The sequence below is a fragment of the Macaca mulatta genome, chromosome 4 (genome assembly GCF_049350105.2).
Source record: "Macaca mulatta isolate MMU2019108-1 chromosome 4, T2T-MMU8v2.0, whole genome shotgun sequence".
NCBI classification, from domain to species: domain Eukaryota; kingdom Metazoa; phylum Chordata; class Mammalia; order Primates; family Cercopithecidae; genus Macaca; species Macaca mulatta.
The window spans coordinates 111,938,909-111,956,981 of record NC_133409.1 but is presented as its reverse complement, the minus strand read 5'-3'; the positions used below and the strand labels follow the sequence as shown (position 1 = coordinate 111,956,981).

At 40.9% G+C, this 18,073-nt stretch overlaps 1 protein-coding gene across 3 annotated transcripts in view; it reads left to right on the top strand.

Annotated features, from left to right (window-relative positions):
• Positions 1 to 18,073, top strand: part of CD109 (CD109 molecule) — a 140,673-nt gene that overhangs the window by 29,863 nt on the left and 92,737 nt on the right. For all 3 annotated transcript variants that reach the window (XM_077999751.1, XM_015136746.3, XM_077999750.1), the window contains exons 4-5: positions 1,872 to 2,102; positions 7,715 to 7,840. Coding sequence is in view for 2 of the 3 variants with exons in the window: in XM_015136746.3 (XP_014992232.2) it covers positions 1,872 to 2,102; positions 7,715 to 7,840 (357 nt within the window). In the remaining variant the exon portion in view is untranslated. The remainder of the gene's footprint in view (positions 1 to 1,871; positions 2,103 to 7,714; positions 7,841 to 18,073) is intronic.

The window sequence follows — 18,073 nt, the reverse complement described above, 5'->3', positions numbered from 1 at the left end:
CTGTTAACATTTTACTATACTTGCTCTATCATACATCTGTCCATCTATCCATCTATCCATCTACCCATCTTTCTATCCATTTATTAATTCATCTTATTTTTAAATGTATTTCCAAGTAAATTGCAGACATCAGTACTCTTCTCCCTAAATACTTCCTGCTGACCATTTTATTGTTGACAGTGGTTTCTTGCACTTTCTTCATATTCTTAACTACATTGATAGCATTCTGATGTCTGCTATTATTGGAAAATCCCCTTTGAGTTATCTGTAGACAAAACTTATTTGCAAAAATGAGTCAGGATATAGTTTCAGGACCTCAGTTTTAATATGAAAATCAACTAAAAGTCAAGCATGCTAGTTATCTATTGCTAAGCAACCCTAAAACTTTGTGTCGAACAACAATAAGTTATACTTTTATTACTTCTCACAGTCTTTGTGGGTGAAGAATTGGGAGCAATATGGTTGGGCATTTCTGATTTGGTGTCTCACGAGGTTGCAATCAAGATATCAGCCAGGACTGCAGTCATCTGAAGGCTTCCCCAGGGCTGAGACATTCTGTGAGGCAGCTCATTCACCAGGCTGACACGTGGTTGGTGGTGGTTGGTGGGAGGCCCTGGTTCCTCCCAATGTGGACCTCTCCACAGGCTTCTCTAGTGTCCTTACCACACCACTTTGGCTTCCCCCGAGTGAATGATCCAAGCGAGAAAGAGAGACAACAGGGCAGAAGGTATTCTTTTTCTGACATAGCCTAATTCTAGGATTTAGAAGCAAATCGCTAAGTCTGGGGAATTAGGCTTCACCTTTTGAAAGGAGGAAAGTCAGATAATTTTTGGACATATTTTAAAATTACCACATCAAGGTGTGTGCGTGCGTGTGTGTGTGTGTATGTGTAGTGTGTGTGTCTGAAATGATTTTAATAAGAATATCCACCTGAGGGATTGTCGTGAATTAAAATGACATAGTGCAGGTAAACTGCTTAGTATGACTTTGGTCTGCTAATGCTAGAAGGTAGGATTTCTGTTGTTATTATTGTTATTATTATTATTATTATTATTATTTTGAGACAAATTCTCACTCTGTTGCCCAGGTTGGAGTGCAGTGGCACGATCTCGGCTCACTGCAACCTCCGTGTTCAAGCGATTCTCCTACCTCAGCCTCCCAGAGTAGCTGGGACTTCAGGCGCGTGCCACCACACCTGGGTAATTTTTGTAGTTTTAGTAGAGATGGGGTTTCGCCATGTTGGCCAGGCTGGTCTCGAGCTCCTGACCTCAGGTGATCCGCCTGCCTTGGTCTCCCAGAGTGCTGGGATTACAGGTGTGAGTTACTGTGCCCGGGAAGGATTTCTGTTATTCATAGTAGTAGCAGAGGTAGCAGCATCATCGTCCCTCCCAAGACTATGACACATAGGCACAAGATGCATTAGGAGAATGCATCTCAGAAAACAGACTGAGAGAATATAGCAAGAAAACAAATTTTGTGCAAAAGAGCCTTTCATCAGTTGACTACCTCAAATAGGGTGATCGTGGGAAAGAAGGTTGAAGGATGTTAGATATTCTGACCTGCAATAACTGTTACGGAGGATGAATTTGCACTTGGAATAGGAAATGGCAAGGTGACTCCTGCAGAGGGAGAGCACTGGGTTATGTGTCCCCCATTCCAGGAGCCCTGTGATGTAATTGGAGAGCAAACTGCAGGATGTTAAAAGAGGGAAAACAAATTATTTAACTCTGATGCCTGGGAGGGGCAAAATTTCAACATCGCAGTTACTTTTGATATTACTGTGTATTTACGTTTTTTATTCTAACTTGTAATTAAAACATTTTTGAGGTAAAATAATGAGACCTTGATGTGTGATCTCTTTTTCCCCCCAGCTCCCTCTGAACAGTGCAGATGAGATTTATGAGCTACGTGTAACCGGACGTACCCAGGATGAGATTTTATTCTCTAATAGTACACGCTTATCATTTGAGACCAAGAGAATATCTGTCTTCATTCAAACAGACAAGGCCTTATACAAGCCAAAGCAAGAAGTGAAGTTTCGCATTGTTACACTCTTCTCAGATTTCAAGCCTTACAAAACCTCTTTAAACATTCTCATTAAGGTAAGTGCCAGACAGAAATGAAGCAAGGAATTGTAGCCATCTTACTAAACCCCTCTGGGAAGTTCTGCTTGTGTTATTGACACTGGAATATCTTAGAATTCACCTAAGATAAGCTTCCCTCCCAACATGGAACTCCTCCAATAGGAAGGGAGGTGGTGCATGCAGCACTGGGTTAAGAGCTCAGCCTCTAGAGTCAACCTGCTTGAGTTCCAGGCCTAGCGTCTTCATTGATTTATATAGTTGTCAAACATTTATTAAACTTCTGCGTTCCAGGCGCAGCTATAGGGCAGTGAACAGAAGAGATTAAGTCCCTGCTGACACTAAGTTTATTTTTCAGTTGGGTAGTAGGAGACAGACATAATAAACATACAAATATATATTTATAAAGGGACAGATATATATATGTATTTGTGTGGGTGTATGAGAGAGAAAAAGAGAGAGAGTTTGTGTTTGCTACTTTCTTTCTTTTTTTTTTTTTTTAAGATGGAGTTTCACTCTTGTTGCCCAGGCTGGAGTGCAATGGCACAATCTTGGCTCACTGTAACCTCCACCTCCTGGGTTCAAGTGATTCTCCTGCCTCAGCCTCCCAAGTAGCTGGGATTACAGGCATGTGCCACCATGCCCGGCTAATTTTGTATTTTTAGTAGAGACAGGTTTTCACCATGTCGATCAAGCTGGTCTCGAAATCCTGACCTCAGGTGATCCACCCACCTCGGCCTCCCAAAGTGTTGGGATTACTGGTGTGAGCCACCGTGCCCAGCATGTTTGTTGCTTTCTCTAGGGTTGTCTGGGAAGACTGATTTGAGCAGAGAGCCAAAGGCAGTAAAAAAAAAATAAGCCCATACAGAGGGGGAAGCACATGGAAACACCTCGAGGGGGAGCTTGTTTGGTGCATTGGAGGAACAACAAGCTGGCAGTGTGCTGGAGCCCCGGGAGTGAGGGGACAGGTGCTAGGAGATGAGGTCATATACAAGTAGGTGGGTTAGGGTGGGGCTCATGCAGGGCCTTATTGGCCATAATAGGGACTTTGAAACTTATGCTAAGTGAAGTGAGAATTCACTGGAGAATTCTGAGGACAGACTTGATGTAATCTAACTTAACATCTTAAAAGGATCACTGTCAGCTCTAAGAAGAATAGATGCTAGATGCTAGCTGTGTGATCCTGGGTAAATTTATTAACCTTCTAGAACCTCAGTTTCCTTATCTAGAAAATATGTAATAATAGTAAAACCTCACGAGGTTTTTTATGAAGATTAAGTGAGATAATTCAAGTAAACCATTTAGAACTGTGTCTGGCACATAGTACATGCTCACTAAACGTTAACCATTATTATTATTTTAGGAACCCCTTTTGAAAGGTAGTAATTTTGTCTGCTGCTTAATACTCTGATGATTTGGAGGCACTGTGGTTAGCACACTGAGTGCTTTCCTGTGAGAATCAAGTTGAAGACAACTGAGATCCAGCTGGGCCTGCTTTTCTATATTTAAACAGAGAAGAACACTGGACATTTGATCGTTACTTGGAAATAGGGTGACTAGCATCCCAGTTTGCCTGGGATGCCCCTGATTTTAAAACTGAAAAGTCTCTGGTCCTGGGAACCTCCTTAGTCTCAGGACATTGGTTACTCCAAATATTCTAATGAATAACATAGTGTGGAAGGTAAAGTAGGCCTTTTAGTTTGGTATCTTCCTATTCTTAGTTTATTTGTTGTTATAAATTAAAACAACAAAACCCAATCAAATAAACATGTATACATTTAACTTTGAGCCAAGATATGTTTGTAGCCAGTACCACATTGGTTGCCATGGTGCTCAATGCATATTTCTTGAACTGAACTAGCATTATTTCAGAGTTTGCCTTTGCTATGTAATGGAATGTTTGTAAGGCAGGTTGACAGAGTGAATAGCATTTCTAAATTCATGTCACCCTCTGAGCAGAGTTGAACTGGCTCCATTCATACCATCCTTCATCATTTATCCACATATATGGAGAGCTTACTGTATGCCAGAAAGTATGTGTACAATAGATGGTTTAATAAATGTATGGCTGTCTGTGGGTGTTTACATTCAATGCTTCCTTCTATTGCAGGCAAATAAAAGCACTGCATAAATTACCTGTTCTAGACACTAACCCAGAACTAACCCTGCTGGTTCTGGATAGTCTGTGCATTTTCATAGTTCTGCCTCTTTGCACTGGTATCTTCCTTTGAACATTTGATTTGCAGATTCTTTGGGCTCTTCTGTGCAGTTTGGGACTTAGCAGACCACATTTGGCTTTCTGAAAAGGGCTCAGAGAGACATTCCTCTTGTTAGCTCTGGTACTGATAGGACCCTCTTGGTCAGGGGAGGGGAGTTTAAACTAAAATTCTACCTGGAACCCAAAGTGTTTTGGAACTGTGAGTGAGGGGTGGCCATGCTCCTGTCTCTGTACCTGGGAGGTGATACTCAAGGTGGACTCAGGTCTAGCTGCCTTCCTCCTTGTAACTTGCAGAGGCCAGGTGGGAGCACTGATGTGAACTCTTTCAGCTGAAAACAGACAATTGGTGGCTTGGCAAAACTTTTCAGAAAAAATTGGGACTTAGCCTAACTGGAGCCCCTGACTGAGACAGTTGTACTCCTTGGCGCAGCACCACCTGCAGGCTGATGTGGAGAAGTGCACTTGAGAGTTAACTTGGGGCCCATCTTGCCCAGCCAGGAATGGCTGCAGGATGTAGCTAAGATACTGACTGTCACAGCACATTCAGGGTGTTCAGCGTTGTTCTTGGGGACCGCGGGCCATCTTTGGGTATTACTCATTTTGCATGCCCGGATAACTGGTCTTCTTAGGAGGGAAAGGAGCTTCGAGGCCTTTCGGCAGTAGAAAAAGCATAACCTATGTCTCCCATGCTTCTGGCCTCCTCTAGCCAATTTGGCCTGACACAGTGGAAATGAGTGCCTCTGACACTGCGGTGGCGGCTGGCATGGCTGGTTTCTGCTCTGACCTCTCCGTTCAGAAGCTGTTGGTACGGGTGAATGATCTTGTAGGGGAACAGGTGTTATTGGCTTGGGGGTATATCCTGTGACTGTGCCCTGACACTCTGTTTTGGAGCAGTGGTGGCCAACTCAGAATCTGACCCCTGGCCAGGTGAGGAGGCTACCTTATTTGAGTGATTTGAATTCTCTAATTCTACATGCTGGACAGACATGTCCTTCACACATAATCCAGAAATAGTACTCACGGACATATTCTCCAGCCAGGGAGCTTACTGCTTGAGACAATCAGGTACCGTGTGCTGTGTTGAGGCATCTGACAGAGATCCAGAGCCATCTAAAGGTGACTCGAAGGGCATGTGGGGCCACTATTCCAGGATCTCTGGCCTGAAGCTTTTCTGGCTGTGACGGGGCCATCGCTCATACTGTATGTGGCTGTGTTGTAGCAGCAGATGACCACATGTAAATGCTGGGCTCTGCTGTGACACCACCGTGTTTGGCTGGTTCAAATCCTGATGTGCCTTGTAGACTTCTGGTGTTTCTGCATTCTCCACCTCTGCCTTATTGGTGACAGTTAGACCTAGGTCCAAGACAGGCGTGGGAAAGCAGAGGAATTACCTCATTCACCCCCAACACTCCAGATCCCCTAGGTGCAAAGTCATCCATGAGGTCAGTTCAGACTTCATTGTCCAGGAGAAATGTATGCCCTCACTACCATAATGTTTCAGTCGAATATGGACTTTCCGTTTTCCTACACTTCAGGTAACACCAAGAATTATTGTTGTTATTATTTTTATCTGTGTCAGTGTGACAGAAGAAACACAATATTATATTGTTTTCGTTTGTATTTCCTTAATTAGTAGGCAGCATATATTTATTGGCTATTTGTATTTCTTCCTTTGTTCCTGAGCCTTTGAACTTCATAGCCTTCTCATGCATCATGCCGTGGCAGGCACAGTAGGACCAACTGCTGATTACAATGCTTGGCCCAGGAGTTTGCCAAGGATACAGCGACCTGCTTGTTCTTGACTTGCTTTTGGTCTCTGGTTTTCACAATTGGTTTCTGGCTTATTAGACTGCTTTCTGCACAGTTCTCAGCATTGTACTTACCCCAACTGTCATATCTCCACTCTGGGAGAGAGGTTTCTTCTGGTTTCTAATAACTGGCCCCACTCACTACTTCTAGTCAAAGTTTAGAGAATAAGACTAAGGGAAAATATTCAACCGCTGCTCTCAGTCACAGTCTAGTTGGGAGTAATAAAATATAAATTTTTGGCAAAATATAATATGTAAAAGAAACATATTTTACTGCCTTTAACAAAAATATGTACTCAAGAGAGAGAAACTCCAGATATACTAGGGACTTTCCAGGAAGCAATCACCTCTGCCTATTGGAGGCATGTATAGGAGGCAAGAAGCTGAAACTGATTTCACCAGTGGACAAGGAAGGGAGGGATTTCCATGCAGCAGTTGCAGAGACCTGCATGCATGGGCTTTTGGGAATAAACTGCAAACAAATCTGTACGTTTGGAGGAAGATGAGCCTAGAAATGTAGATGGAGTCATATTAGTAAGGGCCTTGTAAACTATGCAAAGGAGTGTAGACTTCCTGTAGGCAAACAAAAGCCATGAGTACCTAGTGGTCTAATATAATAATCATATACTATAATCAGGGACTATAAAAAGTGTATAGTCACTGCTTTTTATATACCAGGGACTATGCCAAGTATTTTAACCACTGTAACTCATTCCCAGATTTGTGTTTCAGATGGATCACATTATTGGCAGCGGGGAAGATGTATTGGAGAGGGCAAGACTAGAGGGGGAAGATTAGTTGCATTCGTTAGAAAATAGGACATGGTGGCTGGATGTGAGGATGGAAAGAAGGAGACAAATTAGGGATATATTAATCTAACAAAGTTAAAAGGTCTGGAAATATGAGAGAGGAATCTAGGATGACTGCTGGAATGGCTTGGATGAATGTGCATGAAGGATTGTTGTTTGGGAGGTTATAGAAAGAGTGAAGTGTTTTTCATGTATATCCGTGATTGAAACATCTCTCCAATATGCTTTTGTTGAGTTAAAAGGCAGACATGAGTTTGGATTCTGAATTTCATCATGCACTGGTGCTGTAATATTGAGTCATGCCAGTCACTTGAATGCTCTGATCCCTCTCCAGGCATCAGTTTTCTCAACTATAAAGTGAGGATAACCCTGTCCTAAAGGAGAATTGTAATGACTAGAGATAAGGCAGAGTGCCTGACACATATTGGGCCTTTAATAAATAGGGCCTGTTATCTCTACAGTTAGATTTTCTTTTAACACTACTACCACCACCGCTGCCACCAGGGGTTTGGTGATGTATGTGTTGTAGTGTTTCATGTAGAAGGAAACAGGGTGCCAGGAATTAAAGGTGGAGCAGAATCAAGATGAACTCAGGAGAAATATGAGAAAAGAATAAACTTTGATTTGTCTTCTTTAGTAATATAAAGCCTACATTTTCCAAAAACTGTTCTTGTGTCATATTTTGGAGTAAAGTTCTGGATCTGGGTGGGAATGCGGCAAGGCATCATTCCTAACCTGATAAGATACACATGCACATGGGCAGCCTCTACATAGTTACATGTCTGGTTTTCATTTTAGGACCCCAAATCAAATTTGATCCAACAGTGGCTGTCACAACAAAGTGATCTTGGAGTCATTTCCAAAACTTTTCAGCTATCTTCCCATCCAATACTTGGCGACTGGTCTATTCAAGTTCAAGTGAATGTGAGTATAAATATATTTTTTGGGGGAATGTTAAAGTGATTTAATTAGGTCAGGTGGGGAAATATCTCCAAAGTCGTTTATACAATGAAGAGAAAAAAATTAAGGTGAACATTTAGACAATTTAAGCGGTTTATTTTTAACTTACGATGTTTATCAAGGGTTTATTTAGCCTTCATTCTAACATATTAGAATTTTCATCACTGTTGTCTTTTTCTATGATATAATGTGTAAAAGTTAAAACATTTTGACATTTTAGTACACAGTGTTTACTTATTTGTTTCATGCATTGTTTTAAAAGTAAGTAATGAATACATAGCTATTATTTGGCAAATTTTATGCCTTAGAATAATGACTCCTAATGAATGATTAGACTAACCTACTTTTATCTTTGTTTTAAGAAACAGTGATTTAAATAACCACACCAACCTCTGATCCCCAATCCTTTCTCCCTAGCTTCTACACCTATTGCCTTTATTTGCTGCCGACTTGTATAGCTCTGAAATCTAAATGGAGGGCATTAAATGGCATATAAATCTAAATTAAGGGCATTCATTGAAATGAATGAGACACAAATACAATGAGACATAAACACTTTTAAAAAGCAATGAGACTTAACTGTTTTATGTGATATAAATTGGTCATTTAGTATATAACATGTAAACCTTTATATTTTTCTATAATATATTTATGTGACATATAAACATATAATATATAATAAATTTTTTCTGTATCTAAAGGGGAAGATACGTAATATGAAATGCATGAAATTATAGCTTATTCTAAGCATTGTTGCTGAGCCTTGAGTAGGTGGGACTCGTGTGTGAATTGACCTGTATGAGTGAGAAGAGTGCTGGAGGCACAGTGGACTCTCACCATTTGCTTCATGGCTACCCTGCATCTTTATGGGTGTTTGTATGATGTGTTTACCAATATTACCCTTTTTAATGTAGCAGAAGCTCTATTGAATGTATGATGTGGTTTTTAAAGAACACTGGAGGCCATATTATGAAAGGGGTTCATACGTTTAGAGAACAATGTAATGCATGGCCATTAAAGTCATGGACAATTTGCAGTGTGGTCTTTGCTTATTTTCTTATTTATAACAGTGTAATAATAACCACTGTTATAAATGGAAGCCTAGAGCAGGGTGTGATGAGTTCTAGGGGCAGTGGGATTCTTTATATTTGAGCTTGTAGAGAAAGTGGAAAGAGAAAGGCATTTGTGAAACTTAGAAGATAGGGAAAAATTGGTGTAGGAGTAGGGAAATGGAAGAGAACCTTATGTGTCCGGGGATTTGGGAGAAGTTGATGTTACTGGAGCATGTGGAGAATGATGGCGATGTAGATTAGGAAGCACACTGTGAATTTAAAGTAGTTTGAATATTATTTTCAGTTCCCACTTAAATTCTTCAGAATCACCTTTTTTGTCCATCTGTCTATCCATCCATCCATCCATCCATCCATCCATCCATCCATCCATCCATCGATCCTTCCTTCCATCCATCCATCCTTCCATCCACCCACCCACCCACCCACTAACCCAGTATGTGTTAAAGACTTATATGGCTGTGATGAATACAAAGAAGGTAAACACATGACCTCCATTTTCAAAGGTCATTGTCGTGGTGACATGAACAATATGATAAAAATTAAATGACATAAGGGGGACAGACAAACACAAGGCAGTGCAGTAGCAGAGGAATTGTAAGGTGCTCAGACGAGCTTGGTGATAAAGAGGGTTTATCGTTAGCACAAGCACTGATGTTTTGGGGCCAGCTGCTTTTTCTGTCTCCCATGGTCTGCTCTGTTCTCCTTTCACTCTTCTGCCAACCTTTGAGGTGTTCTTCAGTTCTCATTCCATTGGCTTAGCTAAATAACCATCATGCCCAGAGTCTTTATTTTATTTATTTATTCATTTATTTTTATTATTATACTTTAAGTTCTAGGGTACATGTGCATAACGTGCAGGTTTGTTACATATGTATACATGTGCCATGTTGGTGTGCTGCACCCATCAACTCGTCATTTACATTAGGCATATCTCCTAATGCTATCCCTCCCCCCTCCCCCCACCCCACGACAGGCCCCGGTGTGTGATGTTCCCCATCCTCTGTCCAAGTGTTCTCATTGTTTAATTCCCACCTATGAGTGAGAACATGTGGTGTTTGGTTTGCTGTTCTTGCAATAGTTTGCTCAGAATGATGGTTTCCAGCTTCATGCATGTCCCTACAAAGGACATGAACCCATCCTTTTTTATGGCTGCATAGTATTCCATGGTGTATATGCACCACATTTTCTTAATCCAGTCTATCATTGGTTGACATTTGGGTTGGTTCCAAGTCTTTGCTATTGTGAATAGTGCTGCAATAAACATATGTGTGCATGTGTCTTTATAGCAGCATGATTTACAATCTTTTGAGTATATGCCCAGTAATGGGATTGCTGGGTCAAATGGTATTTCTAGTTGTAGATCCTTGAGGAATCGCCATACCATCTTCCACAATGGTTGAACTAGTTTACAGTCCCACTAACAGTGTAAAAATGTTCCTATTTCTCCACATCCTCTCCAACACCTGTTGTTTCCTGACTTTTTAATGATCGCTATTCAAACTGGTGTGAGGTGGTATCTCATTGTGGTTTTGATTTGCATTTCTCTGATGACCAGTGATGATGAGCACTTTTTCATGTGCCTGTTGGCTGCATAAATGTCTTCTTTTGAGAAGTGTCTGTTCATATCCTTTGCCCACTTCTTGATGGGGTTGTTTGATTTTTTTCTTGTAAATCTGTTTAAGTTCTTTGTAGATTCTGGATATTAGCCCTTTGTCAGATGAGTAGATTGTAAAAATTTTCTCCCATTCTGTGGGTTGCCTGTTCACTCTGTTGGTAGTTTCTTTTGCTGTGCAGAAGCTCTTTAGTTTAATTAGATCCCATCTGTCAATTCTGGCTTTTGTTGCCATTGCTTTTAGTGTTTTAGTCATGAACTCCTTGCCCATGCCTATGTCCTGAATGGTATTGCCTAGGTTTTCTTCTAGGGTTTTTATGGTTTTGGGTCTAACATTTAAGTCGTTAATCCATCTTGAATTAATTTTTGTGTAAGGTGTTAAGGAAGGGATCCAGTTTCAGCTTTCTATGCATGGCTAGTCAGTTTTCCCAGCACCATGTATTAAATAGGGAATCCTTCCCCCATTTCTTGTTTTTGTCACGTTTGTCAAAGATCAGATGGTTGTAGATGTGTGGTATTATTTCTGAGGGCTCTGTTCTGTTCCATTGGTCTATATCTCTGTTTTGGTACCAGTACCATGCTGTTTTGGTTACTGTAGCCTTGTAGTATAGTTTGAAGTCAGGTACTGTGATGCCTCCAGCTTTGTTCTTTTGACTTAGGATTGTCTTGGCAATGTGAGCTCTTTTTTGGTTCCATATGAACTTTAAAGTAGTTTTTTCCAATTCTGTGAAGAAAGTCAATGGTAGCTTAATGGGGATGGCATTTAATCTATAAATTACCTTGGGCAGTATGGCCATTTTCACGATATTGATTCTTCCTATCCATGAGCATGGTATGTTCTTCCATTTGTTTGTGTCCTCTTTTATTTCACTGAGCAGTGGTTTGTAGTTCTCCTTGAAGAGGTCCTTCACATCCCTTGTAAGTTGGGTTCCTAGATATTTTATTCTCTTTGAAGCTATTGTGAATGGGAGTTCACTCATGATTGGGCTCTCTGTCTGTCTGTTATTGGTGTATAAGAATGCTTGTGATTTTTGCACATCAATTTTGTATCCTGAGATTTTGCTGAAGTTGCTTATCAGCTTAAGGAGATTTTGGGCTGAGCGATGGAGTTTTCTTAATATACAATCATGTCATCTACAAACAGGGGCAATTTGACTTCCTGTTTTCCTAATTGAATTCCCTTTATTTCTTTCTTTTGCCTGATTGCCTTGGCCAGAACTTCCAACACTATGTTGAATAGGAGTGGTGAGAGAGGGCATCCCTGTCTTGTGCCAGTTTTTAAAGGGAATGCTTCCAGTTTTTGCCCATTCAGTATGATATTGGCTGTGGGTTTGTCATAAATAGCTCTTAATATTTTGAGATATGTCCCATCAATACCAAATTTATTGAGAGTTTTTAGCATGAAGGGCTGTTGAATTTTGTCAAAGGCCTTTTCTGCGTCTATTGAGATAATCATGTGGCTTTTGTCTTTGATTCTGTTTATATGCTGGATTACATTTATTGATGTGCATATGTTGAACCAGCCTTGCATCTGAGGGATGAAGCCCACTTGATCATGGTGGATAAGCTTTTTGATTGTTGCTGGATTTGGTATGCCAGTATTTTATTGAGGATTTTTGCATCGATGTTCATCAGGGATATTGGTCTAAAATTCTCTTTTTTTATTGTCTCTGCCAGGCTTTGGTATCAGAATGATGTTGGCCTCATAAAATGAATTAGGGAGAATTCCCTCTTTTTCTATTGATTGGAATAGTTTCAGAAGAAATGGCACCAATTCCTCTTTGTACCTGTGGTAGAATTCGACTGTGAATGCATCTGGTCCTGTACTTTTTTTGGTTGGTAGGCTATTAATTATTGCCTCAATTTCAGAACCTGTTATTGGTCTATTCAGGAATTCAACTTCTTCTTAGTCTTGGGAGGGTGGATGTGTCCAGGAATTTATCTATTTCTTCTCGATTTTCTAGTTTATTCGCATAGAGGTATTTATAGTATTATCTGATGGTACTTTGTATTTCTGTGGGATTGGTGGTGATATCCCCTTTATCATTTTTTATTGTGTCTATTTGATTCTTCTCTCTTTTCTTCTTTATTAGTCTTGCTAGCAGTCTGCCAATTTTGTTGATCTTTTCAAAAAACCAGCTCCTGGATTCATTAGTTTTTTGAAGGGCTTTTTTGTGTCTCTATTTCCTTCAATTCTTCTCTGATCTTAGTTATTTATTGCCTTCTGTTAACTTTTGAATGTGTTTGCTCTTGCTTCTCTAGTTCTTTTAATTGTGATGTTAGGGTGTCAATTTTAGATCTTTCCTGCTTTCTTTGTGGGCATTTAGTGCTATAAATTTCCCTCTATACACTGCTTTAAATGTGTCCCAGAGATTCTGGTATGTTGTATCTTTGTTCTCATTGGTTTCAAAGAACATCTTTATTTCTCCCTTTATTTTGTTATGTACCCAGTAGTCATTCGGGAGCAGGTTGTTCAGTTTCCATGTAGTTGAGCGGTTTTGAGTGAGTTTCTTAATCCTGAGTTCCAGTTTGATTGCACTGTGGTCTGAGAGACTGTTATAATTTCTGTTCTTTTACATTTGCTGAGGAGTGCTTTACTTCCAACTATGTGGTCAATCTTGGAATAGGTGTGATGTGGTGTTGAGAAGAATGTATATTCTGTTGATTTGGGGTGGAGAGTTCTGTAGATATCTGTTAGGTCCACTTGGTGAAGAGCTGAGTTCAATTCCTGGCTATCTTTGTTAGCTTTCTGATTCATTGATCTGTCTAATGTTGACAGTGGGGTGTTAAAGTCTCCCATTATTATTGTGTGGGAGTCTGTCTCTTTGTAGGTCTCCAAGGACTTGCTTTATGAATCTGGGTGCTCCTGTATTGGGTGCATGTATATTCAGGATAGTTAGCTCTTCTTGTTGAATTGATCCCTTTACCTTTATGTAATGGCCTTCTTGGTCTCTTTTGATCTTTGTTGGTTTAAAGTCTGTTTTTTCAGAGTCTAGGATTGCAACCCCTGAATTTTTTGTTTTCCATTTGCTTGGTAGATCTTCCTCTATCCCTTTTGAGCCTATGTGTGTCTCTGCATGTGAGATGGGTCTCCTGAATACAGCAAACTGATTGGTCTTGACTCTTTATCCAATTTGCCAATCTGTGTCTTTTAATTGGAGCTTTTAGCCTATTTACATTTAAGGTTAATATTGTTATGTGTGAATTTGATCATTATGATGTCATTATGATGCTAGCTGGTTATTTTGCTCATTCATTGATGCAGTTTCTTCCTAGCATTGATGGTCTTTACAATTTTGCATGTTTTTGCAGTGGCTTTTATCAGTTGTTCCTTTCCATATTTAGTTCTTCCTTCAGGAGGTCTTGGAAGGCAGGCCTGGTGGTGACAAAATCTGTCTGCATTTGTTTTCTGTAAAAGATTTTATTTCTCCTTCAGTTATGAAGCTTAGTTTGGCTGGATATGCAATTCTGGGTTGAAAATTCTTTTCTTTAAGAATGTTGAATATTGGCCCCCACTCTCTTCTGGCTTGTAGAGTTTCTCCCAGGAGATCCACTGTTAGTCTGATGGGCTTCCCTTTGTGGGTAACCCGACCTTTCTCTCTGGCTACCCTTAATATTTTTTCCTTTATTTCAACTTTGGTGAATCTGACAATTATGTGTCTTGGAGTTGCTCTTCTCGAGGAGTATCTTTGTGGTGTTCTCTGTATTTCCTGAATTTGAATGTTGGCCTGCCTTGCTAGGTTGGTGAAGTTCTCCTGGATAATATCTTGCAGAGTGTTTTCTAACTTTGTTCCTTTCTCCCTGTCGCTTTCAGGTATACCAAGGAGATGTAGATTTGGTCTTTTCACATAGTCCCATATTTCTTGGAGGCTTTGTTCATTTCTTTTTACTCTTTTTTCTCTACACTTCTCTTCTCACTTCATTTCATTCATTTGATCTTCAATCACTGATACCTTTTCTTCCACTTGATCAAATCAGCTACTGAAGCATGTGCATGCATCACGTAGTTCTCATGCCATGGTTTTCAGCTCCATCAGGTCATTTAAGGACTTTTCTACACTGTTTATTCTAGTTAGCCATTCATCTAGTCTTTTTTCAAGGTTTTTAGCTTCTTTCGATGGGTTCGAATATCCTCCTTTAGCTCAGAGATGTTTGTTATTACCGATCGTCTGAAGCCTACCTCTCTCAACTCATCAAAGTCATTCTCCGCCTAGCTTTGTTCCGTTGCTGGCGAGGAGCTGCATTCCTTTGGAGGAGAAGAGGCCCTCTGATTTTTTGAATTTTCAGCTTTTCTGCTCTGATTTCTCCCCATCTTTGTGGTTTTTTCTACCTTTGGTCTTTGATGATGGTGACATAGAGATGAAGTTTTGGTGTTGATGTCCTTTCTGTTTGTTAGTTTTCCTTCTAACAGTCAGGACCCTTAGCTGCAGGTCTGTTGGAGTCTGCTGGAGTTCCACTCCAGACTCTGTTTGCCTGGGTATCACTAGCGGAGGCTGCAGAACAGCAAATATTGCAGAATGGAAAATGTTGCTGCCTTATCGTTCCTCTGGAAGCTTTGTCTCAGAGGGGCACCTGGCTGTATGAGGCATTAGTTGGCCCCTATTGGGAGGTGTCTCCTAGTTAGGCTACCTGGGGTCAGGGATCCACTTGAGGAGGCAGTCTGTTCATTCTCAGGTCTCAAACTGTGCTCTGGGAGAACCACTACTCTCTTCAAAGCTGCAGATGTTTCTGCTGCCTTTTGTTCAGCTATGCCCTGCCCCCAGAGGTGGAGTCTACAGAGGCAGGCAGGCCTCCTTGAGCTGTGGTGGGCTCCACCCAGTTTGAGCTTCCCAGCCGCTTTGTTTACCTACTCAAGCCTCAGCAATGGCGGACTCCCCTCCCCCAGCCTCACTGCAATGTTCCAGTTTGATCTCAGACTGCTGTGCTAGCATTGAGTGAGGCTCCGTTGGCGTGGGACCCTCAGAGGCAGGCACAGGATATAATCTCCTGGTGTGCCATTTGCTAAGACCGTTGGAAAAGTGCAGTGTTAGGGTGGGAGTGTCCCAATTCTCCAGTTACCATCTGTCACGGCTTCCCTTTGCTAGGAAATGGAATTCCTCGACCCCTTGCACTTCCCGGGTAGGCAATGTCCCGCCCTGCTCCGTGGGCTGCACTCACTGTTGGACAAACCCCCGGTGAGATGAACCCGGTACCTCAGTTGGAAATGCAGAAATCACCCATCTTCTGCATCGCTCACACTGGGAGCTGTAGACTGGAGCTGTTCCTATTCGGCCATCTTGGACCCTCCTCCGCCCAGTCTTTAACGGAGCGTCTGCACAGGTGGCTGGCAGCCTGTGGGTGGGCTGCCCTTGGGTCAAGGTGTCCATTGTTGGTCCATTCAGATGCCACCTCTGCACAATGACCAGCAAGAGCAGTTTTAGCTGGATAACAGGTGCAGAGGAATTAATTTGTTCATTGAATGGTGGACAGAATAAGTACCCGATGAGAGGGGGATAGAAAAATAGAGGAAGACTTTGCAAAAGATGTGAGATTATACTTTGAAAGATTTGTAGGATTTATCATGTTGTGGTTTGTGGTCTTGGCTTGTCATATTGCTTTTATAGAAAGAAATGTTCTTAAGGAAATTTAAGTGCTTAAAAAATGAAAAGCATTTGCAAGATCTGGCCCTTGCCCACCTTTTCAGCCTTGTACAGTGCCGCCCTTCCTTTTGAACTGTATGCTTTAGGCATCTTATGTCCCTTATGTTTCTTAAATTCACCCATCTGTCTCATTCTAGAGCCTTTCATCATGCTGTTCTCTCTGCTGGGAATGTTTTTTCTTCCTTATTCTTGCTACTTGCTTTTAACCTGCAGGCATTCTCTAAAGTGGCCTGACTGTTCCAGACATTCCCATAGCGCTGTGTGCTTCCCTTAGTTCATTCATGTCACTTTTAATTAGTGGTCCATGATAGACAGTAGCCTTTGTAAAGCTGGTGGCCTTCTGGTCTTGCTCACCTTTCTATTCCTGGGACCAAGTTCAGTGCTTTTGCATGTAAGTAGAAAGCAGTATTTGCTTAAAATGAATGTGTGAAAACTATGTTACAATAATTTGTCTTGAACCAAATATAATTTTCCCTTTTCTATATTCTATAAAGCATCTTTATCTTTTTGAAGACAGTATATTGGTCAGGTACTGATCATTAGAGGTATGTTAATTTGAGTCATTCAACTAAGAAAAAATAAGCCCCTTAAAAAAAGAGCCCTTTTAGGACCACCAGGGGTCAGTATAACCAAGGAAATGTTATGAGAAGCAACTGAGGCCTTGGTCTCTGGCTTTTGTTTTTCTTTGACTAGTGCGCAGCCTTAAAGGACTGTATATTGCTTATTATTAAACCCCTTTTCTTTTAGTAGTGAATTATAACGTGGAGGAAATGTATTTATTATTTAAATAGCCCACCATTAGAGACTATATTTTTATTTTTCGGAGGCAGTCACCATTCTCAGTATAAAACTCAGGGAGAGGAAAATACTTATTTTCAAGAAAGTGTTTTTTAATTTTTTAATTTTTAAGAGACAGGGTTGCCCTCTATCACCCAGGCTAGAGTAAAATGGCACAGTCATAGCTTACTGCAGCCTTGAATTCTTGGGCTCAAGTGATCCTCCTGCCTTAGCCTCCTGAGTAGCAGGGACTGCAGGTATGCACCACTACGCCTGGCTAATTAAAAAAAAAGTCTTTTTCATAGAGACAAGGTCTTGTTATGTTGCCCAGGCTGATCTTGAGCTCCTGGACTCAAGCAATCCTTCTGCCTTGGCCTCACAAAATGCTGGGATTACAGGTGTGAGCCATCATACACAGCCTTTGGGAGAGTGTTTTGAAATTCAATTTTGTCTGTAGAAAAAATATGGAATGATATGAGTGCTCCCACTGATGGACAATTTCTTTAAGAATTACCGGAGTTATCAGAGCTTTGATTTGTAATGACTATACAGGTGGTTAGAAAGTGCTGTTCTTCTGTTACCCTTTGTCCTAGGTCAGGAAAAGGATACTTTAAGTAAAACATACTTGAGGGCTCCTTGGCATTTCTCCACTTGTATTAATAATATGTTTGTTTGTGGAATAAGAGTGAATAAGTCCTTTATGATACCGTGTTAACCTTTCTAGATTAGTCTAAATTGTTTGCCCTTCAAGTATTCTATTGCTTTTCACCTTCAAAATTTTTTATGATAGTAATGGTGAATAATCATTTTGGTCTAGTAGGATTTCTAGTTTTCTTCTTTTTCTTTTCTATTTTTTTGAGACAGAGTATCACTCTTCTGCCCAGGCCATGGTGTGATCTCGGCTCACTGCAACCTCCACCTCCCAGGTTCAAGTGATTCTTCTGCCTCAGCCTCCTGAGTAGCTGGGATTACAGGCGTGCACCACCACACCCAGCTAATTTTTGTATTTTTAGTAGAGACGGTTTCATCATGTTGGCCAGGGTGGTCTCAAACTCCAGACCTCAAGTGATCCACCCTACTCGGCCTCCCAAAGTGC